Here is a 17,586-nt window from a genome sequence, read left to right as displayed (position 1 = left end):
CAGTTATACAAACATACTGTACGTTGTCCGACACATACTTTCTATCGTCTGTGCCTCAAAGGCTGATGGGTCTTTTGGCAATGTGGTCTTCAACACATCGGTACAGAGGATCTCGCCTGACTGGATTTTCCAGCCAAAGAAGAGGAGATTATGTAAGTTTTATATAACTCTGAGAAGGGAGATGAGGGAGGAGGTGTGTGTGAGGGTGTTGTGAGGTCGGTTGGGGTTTGTATGATGGGAAAGGGACTGTTTTGATGCTCGCTCTCAAACTCTTCTCTCTCTCATTTCCTGTGTTTGGATGAACAAAGATGAACACTGCAGGCATTGTCAACTGCCGATGAGCATTTAGCCATTAGAGGGCCTGGGTCATTAACATCATTAAGCACTCATGCAACCAAAGCAATGAACTTGTACACACGCTATCTCAAACGCACATAAAATCACAAAGTTGCGGTACTGTACAGTCCGTATGGTTGATTTGGATTCATTTGTGTCTCTGAACGTCCAGTTTGCGGTGGCTTTGTTTGCAGTGTGAGAAGAACTGTAGCACGTTGTTTCAATTATCTGAAACGCTATCCCAACTACATACCGTTTCTTCCATTTGTTATTTTTTGTCTCTTATAAGTCTGTTGTTTGTGGATGTGTGCGCGCGCGCGGGGTCCGTGTGTGTGAGTGTCCTTGTGAATGAATCAGAGTACATTCCTAGTCCAATATACCCGTCCAGAACCGTAGGACGTTAATTGCTAGAGGGCCACCCTGGTCCTGCCCTTCCAACAGCATGTAATGGACGGATCGGTAACCCGACTCTGGAGGAAGTTTAAGAGAAACCATAAACAGTAACACACACACAGACAGTCATATAAAGACACACACACACACACATACACACAGTCAGGGTTGCGTCGAAGGCATGACTGAAAGCGGGGCATTAGATCGTCTGAGGTGAGTACAGCTGCAAGGCGCGCCAGGGAGATGCAGCGCGTATGCATTTTTAGGGGTGAAATGACGCGATACTGACATTTAATCATTGTTGTTTTCTCTTTTGGAATGTTTGACCGATGTGCTGCGCATCTGTAGCAGTCTTATCAGAGTTGAAGTAGTACCCTACGCTTGAATGCTTGTGGCCAGTGGACCATTTCAGACTTGTTTTGGAGAGGTTTTTGCTACAACTGTATCCGTTGAGGGAGTTCAGGACATGTTCCGCGAAGACAGTGTTTAGCACGTTTAGCTATATTCTTGTGAAAAGGAGAACATAACAGTACATGTACAAAATGTAAAAATATTTGTTCAGTCTTGCAGCTTATCAGTTTTCTCCAGGTTCAGCACCATCAAAGTTGCACAGTGCACTGAATACAGAATTAAGCAACTTGGATTGTATGTATGCATAGCCTGATATATTAGGATACTTAACATTCTGCGTGCCAACAGCACATTAATGCAGTTGTGATTATATTTCCATTTCATATGCAATATGATTGGTCATATTAAAGATATGTAGGCCTATTGATGTTTATAGTGATGGTTTTAGTTATCTGCAGCGCAATGCTAAGCAGCCCATTCAACAGTTTGAATTTGTTAATTCACCCAGACGCATAACGGGGTGGAGACGCGTGGTTTTTGATCGTTAGAACTCAAGCTACAGCACCCACAAACCTTTCCTTTGATTTATTTTCACGTAAGTAACACATTAATCATACTTGTCTTCCAGCTTAACTGTAGAGTACAGCTTATACCTTTGTACTAGTAGTTAATCAAAGTTTTGACAGAATCCGATTATCCGCACAATTTCTCGACAAGTTACTTTATTACCGACATTTTGTATTGTTTTGTAATGTACTTATTGCCTGTTCAGTGTTTTTTTTAAAACTTTATTAACATGGATGTAGGCTACATGTGTTTTTATGGGTATTCATGACTCGATGGTGCTCGTTATTTTGGCCAAGTTCCTCTTTGTTGCTCCCCAATGTTGTGTCAGAAACAATTACAGTACACAGTTCTCCCAGGGTAGCCTATATCCTTACAATCAACGTTGGTTTTACTAAACATTTTCAGTAGGCCTATTTTTTTCCCGTTTAAGCTTTTAGCCCAGTGTGATGCGCGCGGAGTCACTCCAATGGAATGGATTTCCATCCACATAACGCATGGCAAAGGAACGTGTGCCGTACGGCCCTAGGCTTCACAATAGACAGAGAGGTTATTATAATGCGCTACGGGGCCTGGTTTCATGCCCAACTCTGCCAGTGCACTGACGCTAATACACAGCAGACGTTCTCATTAGCTTCTCCCCGCTTTGACAACCGTGCTATTATGATAACCCTTAGCCTATATAGGCCACCATCTGCCAAGAAACTCTAAAACTCTCGTCTCAATTATTCTTTTTTCGTCTCGTCTCTCTCCTCTCCAGGACGTGTTGGTCCCAGTGTGTTTCCCTGTGCCGTGAAAAGCCCTCAGGCGTTTGCTTGCCCTCCTGCTGCAGTCGAGGCCCTGTCATGGCAGCCTTCAAGGGCATATGGACCCAGGAGTTCTGGCGGTGCGTGGGGGCCGAGTTCCTGGCCATGCTGATCTTTGTGCTGCTGAGCCTGGGCTCCACCGTCAACTGGGCGGCCGGCGAGGAGAGGCCGCCCCCTCCGGACCTGGTGCTGATCTCGCTGTGCTTCGGCCTGAGCATCGCCACCCTGGTGCAGTGCTTCGGACACATCAGCGGCGCGCACATCAACCCGGCCGTCACGGCCGCCATGGTGGTCACCCGCAGGCTCAGCCTGGCCAAGGGCGTCTTCTACCTGGCGGGGCAGTGTCTGGGCGCCGTGGTGGGAGTGGCCATCCTCTACGGGGTGACGCCGGCCTCGGTCAGGGGCGGCATGGGCGTCACCACGGTAAGAGGCTTGGAGGTGGGGGTGGGCGGGTGTTTCGGTTGACCTGTAGGGGTGTCAGAGTGGAGGGGAGAAGTGGGGGTGAGGTGGTTCTACTGCGAAGGCACGCACGCGGACGGTCCCCCTCTGAATACTCGCTTCCCGCAGGTTAACGCCGACATCTCCGTCGGCCACGCTCTGGTCGTGGAGCTCTTCATCACCTTCGAGCTGGTCTTCACCGTCTTCGCCACCTGCGACCCCAAACGCGATGACCTCAGGGGCTCCTCCGGCCTGGCGATCGGCCTGGCGGTGTGCGTCGGACACCTGTTTGCCGTGAGTCCACTTCAGGGCCATGTCAGTGACCCGTATTTCTTCGTTTGGGAAGTAAATGAAATGGAAAAAACAAGTAAGGATTTCAGAAAGTCATTTGAATACATTCAATAAATCCTGAGGCATAGAATCAACTTACAAAAAACAAGACTTGGCCTCGAAAAAGCCACATTCATGGGTCTGCCCGGATGTTTTTGGGTGGATCTACTTTCCCTCTAGCTCTCCCCAGAGGTTATTTAGGTAGACTCCCCTGTGGGGTCTTGCTTGCCAGATTTGTTACAGACATGATGGAGCTAGGGGATGGTGGTATGGCCTGGGGGGGACTCGGGTATCACTAGATGGAATGTTCCTGAAATTCATCATCCACACAGAGTCACTCGTGGCAGGGGGAGGGGGGTGATAAGTGAGGGTTTGGCTCAGGGGTGCGACTGGACATCATGTTGGTGCTTTCCCTCCGCCTGGCTTCCGTTCAGTGTCCTCACTTCCTCCATGTCGTGACGTGTTGTCAGATGTGATTGGTTAACCCGTGTGTGCGTGGATGTGTGTGTCACGTGTCTCTGTTCTTCTTTTAGATTCCCTACACTGGTGCCAGCATGAACCCGGCCCGCTCCTTCGGCCCTGCCATGGTCACCTGGAGCTGGGAGAACCACTGGGTAGGACACAACCGAGTACAACCGCCCTCTTAACTACACCTCCCCAAACACAGCTATGGAGAGGAACACACTGTAGAAATCAACCTCGTTTTCATTTGGTTAAAGCGAGCCAAAACATTCATTTTACAGATTGTTTTGTCATTTTAATTCAGCTAAACATGGATTCAGAGCCAGTAGAAAACATCCTTTGGGGTCCACATTTTGGCTGTTTTGTGTTTGTTGCATAAGTGTCTGCTTATTGGCTGGCACACCAAACACAATCCCAGAGTTTCTGCCAGACGGTGTTATTTGATTTTAGTCAGCCGCACAGGTCACGTTCACAAACGCTCTCTCTCTTCCTCCCATTTCCATCTTTTTCTCTTTCCATCATCTCTTTCCATCTTTTTCTCTCTTCCTTTCTTCTTTTCTTTCACACGTTCTCTCTCTCTCTGTCTCTCTCTCTGTCTCTCTCTCTCACACTCTCTCCTCTCTGTCTCTCTCTCTCTCTGTCTCTCTCTCTGTCTCTCTCTCTCTCTGTCTCTCTCTCTCTCTGTCTCTCTCTCTCTCTCTCTCTCTCTCTCTCTCTCTCTCTCTCTCTCTCTCTCTCTCTCTCTCTCACTCTCTCACTCACTCTCCTTTTCTCTCACTATCTCTCTCTCTCTCCTCTCACTCTCTCTCACTCTCTTTCTCTCTATGTCCTGTTCACAACCTCACACACACACACACACACAGAACATGCACCAATACCAAAGAGCGCCAGAGTGATGAGGCCAGAGAGGTTCCCAGTGTCTTGGCTAACCGTGCTGTCATCGACCCCCTGCAGAGAGCTTCCTTTGCAGGAGCTGCAACATAAGAAAGGTCATGGGCCTCAGGTCATCACACTGGACCGCATTCCCAACCGTAAATCATCCGAGATAGCATCACGGTCACTTAAGAATAGCCTCACAAATGCACGGCGGTAGACATGGACATGTATGTCGACAGTGACATGGATGTGTAGACATGGATGTGTAGACATAAGCATGTCAAGTGACTCACCCTGTCGAAACCCAGCATAGCCAAAGTGTCAGTCCATAAACATATTTCACGATGTGCTTGACAGGTGTGAAGTTATGCTGCTCCTTGCTTTCAAACCCCAGCCGGAGCAGTTAAAAATAAAAAGATCTTGATCTGATCTTACTTGGAACCTGTGCCAAGTCTTTCTAAAGCCCATTGCCCCCTGTAAAATACTTAAATGACACTGCTAACATTAGACAGACGTTACAGTGTTTTCAGAGTTCCGCCAACCCAGTCTCTTTAACACAAACAACCCCCACACACACACACACACACACACACACACACACATGGACAGTCCAGCTGACTAAACCCCTCTCAAAAACACACCCAGACACACACCCAGACACACACCAACGCCTGGATGCTTGTGTCCCCTGTCTCAGGTGTACTGGGTGGGTCCGGTGCTGGGCGGGGTCCTGGCGGCAGGCCTGTACGACTACCTGTTCTGCCCCGACCCGGAGCTGAAACAGCGCTACGCCGAGGCTCTCTCCAAGACCTCCTTCCCCTCCGCCAAGTACCACGAGGTCCAGGCCTCCCCCGCCGCCGAGCGCGACCAGCTGGTCGCCAAGCGCGCCTTCACGGTCATGGACGTGGAGCGGGCCGAGCGAAAGGAGAGAGAGGAGAGGGAGAGACAGAGGGAGGCGTCGGGGGAGGTGCTGTCCTCTGTATGACTAGCGCGGCGCACTGGGAGAGAAGAGCAGACGGTGCAGATCGATGACCCGTATCCGGCCCTCAAAGAGACCGACCTCTTGTAGAGAGACTTCCCCGGGCTTTCATCTACAGACTGAACATCTACAGACTGAACGACGGACTAGATTCCGACCTAACTCAAAGTGAACCCGATTGTAGAACCTCCTAGATTGGGCCCGTTGTAACAGGCCTTACTGACCTACTTGAAATACACACCGTACTTGCTGTAGAAGTAAACACGGACCGACTAGTCTGAGAGGTCAGAGGGGGCAAACTAAAGATGAACTTTTGAGCAGATGGAGGAGGGAGTGCGGAGGTCATGTTTGTAGGTGGGGTTCAGACGGCAATGGAAGTCTGTCTGTCTGCTAGTGAACTCACATAGCAGGTACTTTTTTCTCAGTGCGTGAGGCCAGAGATTGCACCTTTTTTACTGGTTTAGCATGAGGTGCCCAGGGATGTCCTGGTATTGTCCCCGTATCCAACTGAAGCGACTGTGGGGATTTTCCGACACAGTACTGTAGGAGTAGGATTTGAATCAGATCATTTATTGCGTAGGTGTGTATTATGCAACAGGAACGTGCAAGGTGCACCACTAATTGTTGATTAATTGGTTGCTGTGGAAATGTGTGTTCTTAAAATCTATTACTTTGAATCTGTTTGTTTTTATCCTTTCGACACTGTCGTCATTTATCAGCCGCTCTCACTTTATCCCCTTGAATCAGACACACAATCACCCTCTGTTGTCTTACTAAATGAATTTGGTGGGATGAAGTGCAATAAATGTTGGGGGTCAGATGGCTGAGCGGTTAGGGAGTCGGGCTATTAATCAGAAAGTTGTTCGTTTGATTCCCTGCCGTCATCCTTGGGCAAGGCACTTCACCCTACTTGCCTCGGGGGGAATGTCCCTGTACTCACTGTAAGTCACTCTGGATAAGAGCGTCTGCTAAATGACTAAATGTAGATGAGGGGAGGGTTGATTTCAGACCAGGGTAATGATTATTGCTCGTTTACTGATATGAGAAGCATAGTTTTTGTAAGGTTAACATTGGTTTTGTGGGGTTACAAAGTTGAACGTTCTCAGTGAGCTGTGCTATACTGACTAATAAATTAACTTCCAAGGAATTGGTGCATCACTTGATGAATGGGTCAGAGAAAGCACAGAATAAACATGTTTGCAATACTATTTAATAAACTAGTTGATGTCTAGTTGTATAGCTACTGCTTAGATGAATGGAAACTGAAATTCAGAAACTAACTGGAACCAGTAACAAGGTGTACTAACTGATATTAGCCAGGAGAGGGAGCTGAGAACATGAATATAAGCTGTCCATGGCATGGTTTTCTCATCACTGAGTATATAGATAGTGTGTGTGTGTGTGTGTGTGTGTGTGTGTGTGTGTGTGTGTGTGTGTGTGTCAGCAGCTGACTAGCACCCCACTCCTCCATGATTTACACACAACTAAAACTACATTTCAAAGAATTGGAAAGAGAAAAGCAGAAAGGCTAGTCTTATTTAAAGACTATTGGCCGGAGTAGTGAAACACAAACAGAAGTTATATTCATTCCCCTGCTATGTTTCTGACAGAAATACATAAAGCAGGAGTTTTACTTGAAGACAGCAATAATTGAAAAGTAAAACCTGCGCAAACTGACACTCTCCACCTTTCTTTGTCTCTGTATTTATGTCTGTTTCTCACCCTTACTCTCTGAATCCCAGGCCCGAGGAGCTGTTAAATTGCAAGCCCAATTTCAGGAGAAAGCCATTAATCGTGGCTGTGGGGCACGGCGTCCCAATTTGCGTGGAGCAACACTTTGTTCAGCACCTTGTCTTTACTGTAGACGTATTTTGGGTGCATAAACGGAGATATTTGACTGACTGAGAAATTTCACTCGGAAACACACATTTGGTTAGTCTGAAGGGATGGGCCACACTGAGATGATTTCAGGTCAGCCTGTGCACCCTTTCGACTCACTGCATGTTAACACTCACCAAAGTTGACACTTGACCGTTCTTTCTGTGAATGAAATTGATGTCCCCCCTCTGTCTATAGACAGTATGTCCTCACAGATGACACTGGTTGAGAAAACGACCATTTATATAACCCCGTGCATCTGCTGCGTTTCCCTCCACGACACAGAATCAGTCCATCCATTAGAGGAGAGCGCCCACGGAGAGACCCCGTCAAAACTAATCACGCCGATTAAGATCAACGTCTCCCGCCGAGAGCGGGGCCAGCTGAAAGGCACAAGCGCCACTGTTTGTGCGGATGCTTAGCAAACCTGTTGTAAATAACGTCTTGATTGCATATTACAAATGAATGAGCAGACCTCGATTTCAAATACGGTAGTTGCCAACGTGTTTGGCCACATCAGATAGATAGCAGAGCTTTTTGATCTTTGCCTAAGGCGTGTGGGGACACTCCGGAGCACAAATAGACGGTGTTTGATTCTTTGTCTACTCTTGGCAGGCTGCATTTCTTTCTGGCGCGCAAAGAAACAAGATCGCAGGAGAGAGAGAGCAAACGTTCGTTTTTGCAAGCTAGATGTTACAGGTAAGCGGGTTACTTTGTTTTCGGTCGGTCGCATTGATGGTGCTGCGGCGCTGAAGCGCACGAGCATTTTACGCATGTGCTGTTTGGACATTGGACAATTCCTGACAAATTCTGTCACCAAGTTCCGAGACAATGATTCGGTGTATTGACAGAATGTTGGGTAGATATGCGCGTCATTACACATCATCCGTTTCTATCAGAGACGTTTTTCAAGTGTTTGTGTTCGTGAAGGCTACCGTCCCTGATATGAGGGGTGTCAATATACAGACAGACATTCCTTGTGGGTGATGTGGCTTAAAGCTAACGTATTGATGCATCAACGCTCTTATTCAAATGATGTATTTAGTACATGAAGTGATAATAAGCAAATACATGATAAATGAAGGATTGGACTACTGCTAGTCCATCCTTACACACACACTGTACCCCAAAGACTTGTGGGTGAGAATAGCACTACAAAAAAAAAATACGACAAACTACTAAATAATTACAAACAAGGACTAATGATTTTGTTTGATTTTCTATTTTGCAGGTTGGGCTCAGATCCCAACAGATGACACCGGAGTGTATCTGGAGTGTATGTCAATCTTGGGAGGTATGTTGGTGTGTCTCGGTGTTGATGAATTGACTAAACTCAGCTTTATTGGAATCCTGTACATTTTGTGTCAGTAACTTTTGTGAAAAGTACATAGCTTGCAATGTGCCATGTTTTCCCCTTACATAGTTCAGGCTGTCTTAGCAGATGCCATGCCTGTTAAAACTGCCCTGAGTGATCCAGTTGTTTGGCATGTTATTAATAATGTATCATATAACTCATTAAAAACAAAGTGACAGCTTGCTATTTACACCGGTGGAGGAATCTGTTTATAGATGCACATTCCCATCTGAGCTTATGTTGTTGTAGGCCAGTATCATTTCTCATAGCAAAAAAGGAAACCTTTGAGGAAATCAAAACCAAACACATAGGCTTCATTATGTCAGGCTTACTGTACTCAAAAATAATAATTGGATTGTTTTTTATGGATCTTTTTGACAATGTAGGCCTCGGCTACATCTTGCCTCAGGAACTGTTTTCGGTGATTGTGGCTACTCTGCTGATCGGCATGGCAATAGCACTTGAGTTTCCTTTGGGATCAATGAAGGAAATACATTGACTCTTGAAGGGAGTTCGAAACGGATATGGTATTAGTGCTGTCCTGGCTTTTGTGAAGTTGTACTTAGGATGCATTCGCTGTTTTCTGCTGTACTTGTTAGTAACTGGAGTTCATTTGCAGTACTGCATTTCCTTCCCCTTTTGGATTCGCTCATTTGGACAAACACATTTCAGTCACGTCTTCTCACCATACACACACAGCGCTTTCACAGTATGTATCAAAATATACTCATGTATTCACACATGCTCCCTTCCTCCCCGTCTCTCTCTCTCTCTCTCTCTCTCTCTCTCTCTCTCTCTCTCTCTCTCTCACGCATACAGACACACACACAAACACACATCCTCCTGCTCCTCCAGGCTGTCGAAGCTGCTTTAGCTATCACACCTCAGTGTTAATTTCCCCGGGTTTTGACGAGCCTCCGAGCCAGAGCTTGTTCTTTGTGTAAGTGCTTTTTCAGAAGTTCTCCCTATCTCTGCAGATTAGTCAGGGAGCAAATTACCTGCCTGCACAAAAAAAAGCGCAATCCTACACAATTTGCTGCGCGCGGCGTACAGATCTCCTTTTGAAGAGCGGCCATGTTATTTCCCCAGGCCCGGCGGGCACTCCTGGCATGCAAATCATCATTAAATTAATTTTAAAACTCAACATGTATTCTGGGCTCTCTTATCAGTATCTGCACAAACCGCATACAAATCAGGCCGGGATCAGACGCCACGGCAAAGGTCCCCACTTTAAGGGCTGGCTAATTGCTAATTGGGTAGCGAGGTGTGAAACGGGGCTCCGCTAACGAGAATTCAAACGTGTGAGTAGGCCTATCTTCTTCCTTTTAAAATGGCTCAGGCTTCCTGGCGACATGGCTGGGGGCGGAGGCAGTGGCACCGACACAAAAGACCGTTTTTAGTTGCAAGCCGGTTAAACAAGGTTGTTTCTGTTTTATTTATTTATTTTAATGAACGTATAGTGTCACAAAGTTACCGCCAACTGTTACAAGGAGTCCATCAATCCTAGCGGTAGGGTTCATGGAAATGTCTCTCATATGCTTGTACATGGACAACTGCCTCAATAGCCTAACATTCTTTCCACAGCACGTTTATGAAACAGTCGAACAACTTAATAAATAATAGCCTACAACAAACAAATACTTCCTGTCTGCGGTTCGCACTGCCGTACTTCATTTTCAGTTGCACCCAAAGTTCTTTACACACAATATCACTCCTGAGTGTGAAAAATATGCACTACAGCAACACCACACACAGCCTGGCCATGAGTTTAGGTAGCAGAGACATATATAGGCTATTTATCAACTGGCCTGGTAACTCTCAGCCCAGAGGGAGTTCGACACTTTGCCTGGCTCGTACCATCCATACTAGTACCTAAGACCAAGTTATAGTGTCTGAGATAACATGTGGTAACATTCCTAAAATAAGGCGGACAGTATGTCCGTATATTTCTTCACATGCTCCATAGGAAGTTATATATAGACGGAGCTAGTGCAGTATCTAGAGTATATTGCTCGATCAAGGTCATGCGAGCCCAAGGGAGGTGTTAGTACTCTTAGCTTGGAGGTAGAGGAGGGCGATGTGCTATATTAGGAAGAAGGGAATATAATTGGTTTTTACGCCCAAGCTTCGGCTGATGTGCTTGAATCAATGCATTAGCACTCTACTCCTAAGTATCATCACTCGCGTGATGTGAAAAGTTTCTAACGAGAGTGAGTTTGTGGTCTGTAGATTTTTTCCCAAAGGCTTGCGAACATTGTAATAACTGCAAAAATCTCCGAGGCTATAAAGGAGACTTATAGTGACGATTACTCAGTGCGAGGTTAATCAGCAGGTGTGTGTGTGTACATGTATGTGAGGGTGGGAAGGTCTCCAGAGAATGTATCTGCAATATTGGACTGGTCCAATATGAAGTCCAATACTGCAGTCTTTTTAGGAGCGCGCCCGTAATCCCTTTTTGCTACGCTCGCTCCCTGCACCTTAAAAACGCGCGTGCATAGCTGAAGGTCACTAAACACAAAGCTCTCAGCTCTGCGGTCCAATATAGCGCATGCGCGCTGCCTGAGGACTGCTACACAGACTGCAATATGGCGAGAATGCCTGGCAGCGGAGACTGCTCGAGCGACGCGACAGAGACAGAGCAGGATGAACACATGAGTTGCCCGGAGAGGAGCGGAGACGAAGAGGAGGACGAGATACAGGAGGTTCAGATAACAGGGGAGGAGGAGGACGAGTATGGGGAAGACGTCGAGTTTGAGTGGGAGTCAGAGAGTGTGGACCCCAGCTCTTGCTCTGCAGCTGAGACAGAAGCGGTCGTTATGCGCAATACGGACCGGTGCGGCGAACTGGGAGAGGAGGTGGACCAATTTAACATCTCTGGACTCGACTCAGAACTTGAGGGAGACTCGCAGCGGTCTGACCGGTCCAGACTGAGTGAGAATACCCGCCTAGCCACGAGATACGCGGTGCGGATCTTTCGAGAGTACCTGAGTGAGAAAGCCCAAAGTCCTGACTTTGAAACTCTGGACAAGGAGGCGCTATGCGCAGTGCTTCGCTCCTTCTATGCGGAGGCGCGTTCTAAGAGCGGACAGTTGTATAGCAAGTCCTCCCTCATAAGCATCCGGAGCTCACTCAACCGCTATCTGAATGAACCTCCTTATTGTCGCACTCTGGACCTCACCAAAGACCCAGAGCTGCGCAGTGCCAATCTGACGCTTGCCGCCGTCATCCGAAAATTGGAGGAACAAGGTGCGGGTCCCGTAGTTCAGAAGCAAGCCATCACTCGGTCCGACCTTCGGAAACTCTACACCTCCGGCGCATTCAACACCGACACGCCGTTCGGGCTGCTCAATAAAGTCTGGTTCGAGACATGCATGTATTTTTGCACGAGAGGAAGAGAGAATCAGCGCGAGCTGGAGGAGGACTCATTCGGACTTGCCATTGATGAGGACGGGAGAAAGTTTATCTTCTTCAAAGCTCTGGGACCATATCACAGGTCTCGCTCCGCATCTTGGACTAAAAAAAGACCCGACACGGACGAAGAAACCTTGCCGCGCATGTACGAGACGGGCACTGAGTTTTGCCCCTATGCCAGTTTCGTGAAGTATGTCTCTAAACGGAACCCTCTCTGTAAAGCGTTCTTTCAGCGCCCACGAGACCATTGCTGCGCGAGTGATATGACATGGTACGAGAACAAAGCCATCGGTAAAAACCTGCTGGGTACAAGAATGCAGATGCTGTCGCGTGCTGCAAAGCTGTCAAAGACTTACACCAACCACTGCATCGGCGCCGTGTCTATAGCAACACTCAATAGCATCGCTGGGATCGGGGCAAAGTCAGCGACGCTTTACGTTGCCTCGGAAACGGTGAATGGCGCACAGTCACATCTTCAGCTCGTGATCCCGTACATCCGACAGGTTACGGATGCCGTGGAGCTCAAACCGCAGAGGACGACGCGAAGAGCACGGACACTGTGCCCCAACGACGTCTCCGGTCCGCCTTCTCCAAAGAAACCTTGCGTGCGTCCGGAACGCGGGGATTCGCCAGCGTTCATGGAGCGTGAGACTGACCCCGTGCCCACACGACCCCCAGATTCCCACAGTGGAGAGCCCAATAGCCAGTCACCGGCTATTCTGTTGCCCGTGCAGGTAACATACTTCCAGCCAGCGTTCAAATGATTCTTTAGACTTATTTGTGGCTGTAGATCTGGTGGTGTTTGTGTACCTCTGTCCAATGATTTTGAATTTGGGGGAAAAGGGATTTGTTCTGCAAATGTGCCTGTTATTATTATACAGCCATGCAGCGCCACTATTGTTAGCTTGAGGTGCAGAAGGACGTGGTTATTGCAAAGAGGGCACAGACTGAGTTTTCTCTGGGACTTTGTTGCCATGGGAGACAGGGCCAGAGGTAACCCCCATGCGCCCCATTTGAACCCACAGGGGAGAAGCACTTGCTCTCATGCCCCCGGGGCCACACAGCCGGTCACACAGGCACAAACACACAATTCATACACAGTCTGCAAACAGGAACATCCGTCCCCGTAGCAATGGCGCTCGTGTCGGACGATCGACAGCCATCGGTATCTATTCGCTCCGGTGACAAAAGCTGAAACGTGCGTGTGGCGTTTGCGAGCTTGACTGCGCTAGATGAAACGCATGCCACTGGCAAAGGAGATTTCTGCCGTGTACATGGAAAGAGAGAGAGACACAGAGAGAGACACAGAGAGAGACACAGAGAGAGACACAGAGAGAGACACAGAGAGAGACACAGAGAGAGACACAGAGAGAGACACAGAGAGAGAGACACAGAGAGAGAGACACAGAGAGAGAGACACAGAGAGAGACACAGAGAGAGAGACACAGAGAGAGAGACACAGAGAGAGACACAGAGACGGGCAGAGACGGGCAGAGACGGACAGAGACGGAGAGAGACAGGACCTCTCTGGGTCCGCAATGCCCCACATGTCTCTGCGGAGGGTTGCTGTGTTTTTAGGGAGGGAGGGCCCTCCCTCCACCTAGACCACTGTTGGCCCTGGGGAGATGCACAACGAACGCGTCAGCACAAACCGCTTGCCTGGCTTTTTTCCGCTCCATCGGCTCAATCTGCTCCGTCTCCCACTGTCTCTGCGTGGCGCATCTCGTTGTTGACTGTATCCTCTGCGTTAAGAGTTCTGCCTGTGGCCATGGCTGTCTCGCTCCGCTCACCGGGCTAAATGCTGACCCCACCAGTGCACTTCTGTCTTACAGTTTCTCTCTTTTTTTTTGTGGTCCTGGCAACTTTTGAGGGAGGGTTCGAGAAGCTGTCTGACTGGGAAAAGCCCTCTGATTGGCAGGGAAGCTGTCTGTCAGATGCCCCCCCCCCCCTCCCCCCACCCGCGTCTCCTCTGCACTAACTCTTCTGACGGGGCGCGTTTGTTTTTCGGCCTCTCGCAGGACAGCCGGAGCAGCAGCGGCAGCATGACCAGCCGGCCTCTGGTCTCCGTCTCCCCCGCCTCTCCCCTGGGCTCGGGCGGCATCCCCACCCCTGCCCAGCTCACCAAAACCAGCGCCCCCGTGCACATCGACGTGGGGGGCCACATGTACACCAGCAGCCTGGCCACGCTGACCAAGTACCCCGAGTCACGGTAACGCAACTCGAAAAAAACGTGCGCACGCACACACACTCACAGACAGACAGACAGACACACGACGAGGAGGATGATGGTGGGCGATGTTATAACATTTACATTTAGTCATTTAGCAGACGCTCTTATCCAGAGCGACTTACAGTAAGTACGGGGACACTCCCCTGAGGCAAGTAGGGTGAAGTGCCTTGCCCAAGGACACAACGTCATTTGGCACAGCTGGGAATCGAACTGGCAACCTTCAGATTACTAGCCCGATTCCCTAACCGCTCAACTACCGCTCGATTCCTATTATAATAGTATTGCCCTCGATTACCGGCTGCACTTCCAACGTCGAACTGAATGCCTCACTTTGGATAAGAGCGACGAGAGTGTGGAAATGATACGAGGAGCGATGGTGGCGATTGTGATGATAATGGCTCTCGCCTCTCTCAGGATCGGCCGGCTCTTTGATGGCACCGAGCCCATCGTGCTGGACAGTCTGAAGCAGCACTACTTCATCGACCGCGACGGCCCCATGTTCCGGTACATTCTCAACTTCCTACGCACCTCCAAACTGCTCATCCCGGACGACTTCAAAGTGAGTGTCCCTGTCTAGGAAGGCACATATTCATGCTGCTGTAGCCTACGTTGTGCACTGAGTGCGCGCGCGTGTGTTTGTTCCAGGAGTATTTCCTGCTCTACGAGGAAGCAAAGTTCTTCCAGCTGGCCCCGCTGCTGGCCGAGTTGGAGCGCTGGCGGAGCGAGCGCGAGGCCGGGAGCGCGTGGCGTCCGTGCGAGTGCGTGGTGGTGCGCGTGGCGCCCGAGCTGGGCGAGAGGATCACCCTGAGCGGGGAGCGGGCGCTGATCGAGGACGTGTTCCCCGAGGTGGGCGACGTCATGTGTCACTCGGTCAACGCAGGCTGGAACCACGACTCGACCCACCTCATCCGCTTCCCCCTCAACGGGTACTGTCGTCTCAACTCTGTGCAGGTAACTCTGAAACCGGTGCTTCGACGCCACCGCCGTGCCTCCGAAAACAACCGCGGAACGTTGCCAAACCCCCACACAGACAGCACTGTCGGTCGACCGTGTGGTCTGAGGGGTTTGTTGAGTGCAGGTAGGCGGGAGGGATAAAAAAAGAAAAGAAAAACGCGTTGCTGTGTTTGCGTTGATGACTCACTCGGAGGCAATGCACTCAGCGAGAGGATGGTGGTGGAGGGGGAGGAAGGGGTGAGGGAGGGATGAGGGTTGGTGACACAGAGGGCCTTCCAGTCTGGGGGGGGGGGGGGGGGTCTAATACAGTTTAGAAACAAAACACAGCCACTGGCAAAGGGGATTTCTACTATGTAGATGGACAGAGAGAGACAGAGAGAGAGGGTGAATGTACCAGGAGAGAGGGAGGGAGGGGGGGGTTGGAGACAGAGGTTAGAGGAACAGAAGCCCCCCCCGGGATCTAATGCCATCTCATTGTCATGATGAGAGGAATGTGTACGGAAACACTGTTTGGTGTTGGAGAGAGAGAGGGAGACAGGGAGAGAGAGAGAGAGGGAGGGAGAGGCAGGGAGAGAGAGAGAGAGGGAGAGGGAGGGAGAGGGAGGGAGAGACGGGGAGAGGGAGAGGGAGGGAGAGACAGGGAGAGACAGGGCGAGGGAGCCCGTGTGTGATTTAGGTCAGGGAATGAAACGGCAAGATGGCTTTCCACATGCACAGGCTGTCTCCTGATGAAGAGAAGGATGAGCTAGAGCGAACGTGGGCCCCGGGCCGCAGTCTGTGCTATTGATAGAAACACATTTGCACACATACACGTAAGGTCTCTACAGACCGGCGTTCCTCGGAACACTGCAGGACGACCAAACTACCCCTAAGTCCTTTCCATCCACAGGACGCAACCTCCACAGAGAATGAAAACCAACTCACTTCCTCATCAAGCCACACCCAATGAGGTGGCGAACGGGTCCTTGGTGTGTCACCTGACTTTGTGTTTGATTGACAGGTGCTGGAGCGGTTGCAGCAGAGAGGGTTCGAGATAGCCGGGGCGTGCGGAGGGGGTGTGGACTCCTCTCAGTTCAGCGAGTACGTCCTGCGCAGGGAAAGGAGGGGCGGACAGCGAGACCACACCCTCATCCGTATCAAACAGGAACCCCTGGACTAAGCCCCGCCCAGGTTAGAGGTCAGTGTCGCCATCGGAAGAGGAGAAGAGAACCAGCTCTATGACACGCAGTTCGGTCTGACCCCAAAAGTTTGTTTTAGAATTTTCGGGGACCAGAAATGTGCATATGTGACGTGACTATGATTGGATGCTTGTCAATAGCAGGACAGCTGTAAAGATGCACTTCCTCTTTCGAGACGGTGAACTTTTGAACTCTCCAACAGGAGGCGTGACTCTTACCAGCGCTGAATTTTTACTCTGCTTTACTTTCCATGAATGAATGTTTCAACTCACTATCTTTCAATGTCTGGTTTACCCCTCTGTACAAACAGTTTTTTGGGGGTTATAGCCCATTTTTTCATGTTTGTAAAAAGGACCAATGCAGCACCTTTTGGTACTATTGGATACTCCAATAGTAAGGGACAAGGGTGTTCAATCCTGGTCCTCGGGTCCACTGTCCTGCATGTTTTCGATGTTTCCCTGCTCCGCCACACCCGATTCCAATGAATGGTCGTTACCAGGCTGCTAATCTTGATAATGAACATCCATTCAAATCAGGTGTGCTGGAGCACGTTGGAAACATTGAAAACATTCAGGACAGTGGACCAGGACTGAACACCCCCTGCTTTGGCGTATCAGAACAGGTAAATACGTTTCTGACGTTGAAAAAAAAGAAGACACATTTACATTGAAACACTTCAATTCAAATAACACATCAAAAAATATACAAGTCAATAGTCTTGTGTTCAGTAAAACAGTATGATGATTCCATCGTTGGATAGCTATTGGAGGAAACGGTTTGTGCATGTTGTTATATCAAAATAAATCTGACTCCATGACCTAAGGAATTAATTTACTGTAAAGACGTGATGTTTAATGTGCATGTTCCATACTCAAGCATATGCTACATAGTTCTGGGAGTTGAACATGACGAATTACTAGAGAGGGTACATTTTCTGGGGAAATTGTGTTGCGCTCGCGGCTGCTGCAGCTGGGGCTACTGTTTCGATTGATATCAAACGTCCATAAAGACAACAGTTTTCATGCTGTGAACTTGGATGGAAAAAC

At 49.1% G+C, this 17,586-nt stretch overlaps 2 protein-coding genes and 1 long non-coding RNA gene across 5 annotated transcripts; 2 read left to right on the top strand and 1 right to left on the bottom strand.

The window, feature by feature from the left end:
• The first annotated feature begins 855 nt into the window (after positions 1–855).
• On the top strand, positions 856–6,735 carry aqp4 (aquaporin 4). 2 transcript variants are annotated; one of them, XM_084692724.1, is made up of 5 exons: positions 856–942; positions 2,405–2,873; positions 3,018–3,182; positions 3,752–3,832; positions 5,254–6,735. In XM_084692724.1, exons 1-5 carry the CDS (start codon positions 911–913, stop codon positions 5,539–5,541), a joined length of 1,035 nt encoding a protein of 344 aa, XP_084548850.1. In that variant the 5' UTR covers positions 856–910; the 3' UTR covers positions 5,542–6,735. The 2 variants fall into 2 exon arrangements, with proteins under 2 accessions (XP_084548850.1, XP_084548852.1); XM_084692726.1 differs by lacking the exon at positions 856–942 and adding an exon at positions 1,543–1,675.
• On the bottom strand, positions 1,661–5,464 carry LOC146221145 (uncharacterized). The gene is made up of 3 exons (XR_014750759.1): positions 4,850–5,464; positions 4,559–4,653; positions 1,661–3,220 (listed from the first exon to the last, which is right to left on the bottom strand). It is a non-coding gene; the product is annotated as an uncharacterized LOC146221145 (long non-coding RNA).
• Positions 6,736–8,644: 1,909 nt separating the features above from the next.
• Positions 8,645–17,358, top strand: LOC146221143 (BTB/POZ domain-containing protein KCTD1-like). 2 transcript variants are annotated; one of them, XM_084692798.1, is made up of 5 exons: positions 8,645–8,707; positions 14,197–14,387; positions 14,823–14,967; positions 15,054–15,359; positions 16,363–17,358. In XM_084692798.1, the coding sequence occupies exons 1-5, from the start codon at positions 8,666–8,668 to the stop codon at positions 16,519–16,521; spliced, it is 843 nt and encodes a 280-aa protein (XP_084548924.1). In that variant the 5' UTR covers positions 8,645–8,665; the 3' UTR covers positions 16,522–17,358. The 2 variants fall into 2 exon arrangements, with proteins under 2 accessions (XP_084548924.1, XP_084548923.1); XM_084692797.1 differs by lacking the exon at positions 8,645–8,707 and adding an exon at positions 11,338–12,912.
• The last annotated feature ends 228 nt before the right edge of the window (positions 17,359–17,586 follow it).

This window comes from Hypomesus nipponensis, chromosome 26 (assembly GCF_054491055.1).
Source record: "Hypomesus nipponensis isolate SF chromosome 26, ASM5449105v1, whole genome shotgun sequence".
NCBI lineage: Eukaryota > Metazoa > Chordata > Actinopteri > Osmeriformes > Osmeridae > Hypomesus > Hypomesus nipponensis.
This window is presented reverse-complemented; position numbering and strand designations above follow the sequence as displayed.

What these genes read in the sequence shown, in the direction of transcription:
- LOC146221143 (XM_084692797.1), top strand. Translation starts at nt 11,353, where the DNA reads ATGGCGAGAATGCCTGGCAGCGGAGACTGCTCGAGCGACGCGACAGAG. An exon ending in CTATTCTGTTGCCCGTGCAG is followed by an intron (nt 12,913 to 14,196) that starts GTAACATACTTC and finishes GGCCTCTCGCAG; the next exon opens with GACAGCCGGAGCAGCAGCGG. An exon ending in ACCAAGTACCCCGAGTCACG is followed by an intron (nt 14,388 to 14,822) that starts GTAACGCAACTC and finishes CGCCTCTCTCAG; the next exon opens with GATCGGCCGGCTCTTTGATG.
- aqp4 (XM_084692724.1), top strand. Translation starts at nt 911, where the DNA reads ATGACTGAAAGCGGGGCATTAGATCGTCTGAG. An exon ending in GCGGCATGGGCGTCACCACG is followed by an intron (nt 2,874 to 3,017) that starts GTAAGAGGCTTG and finishes CGCTTCCCGCAG; the next exon opens with GTTAACGCCGACATCTCCGT. An exon ending in GCGTCGGACACCTGTTTGCC is followed by an intron (nt 3,183 to 3,751) that starts GTGAGTCCACTT and finishes TTCTTCTTTTAG; the next exon opens with ATTCCCTACACTGGTGCCAG.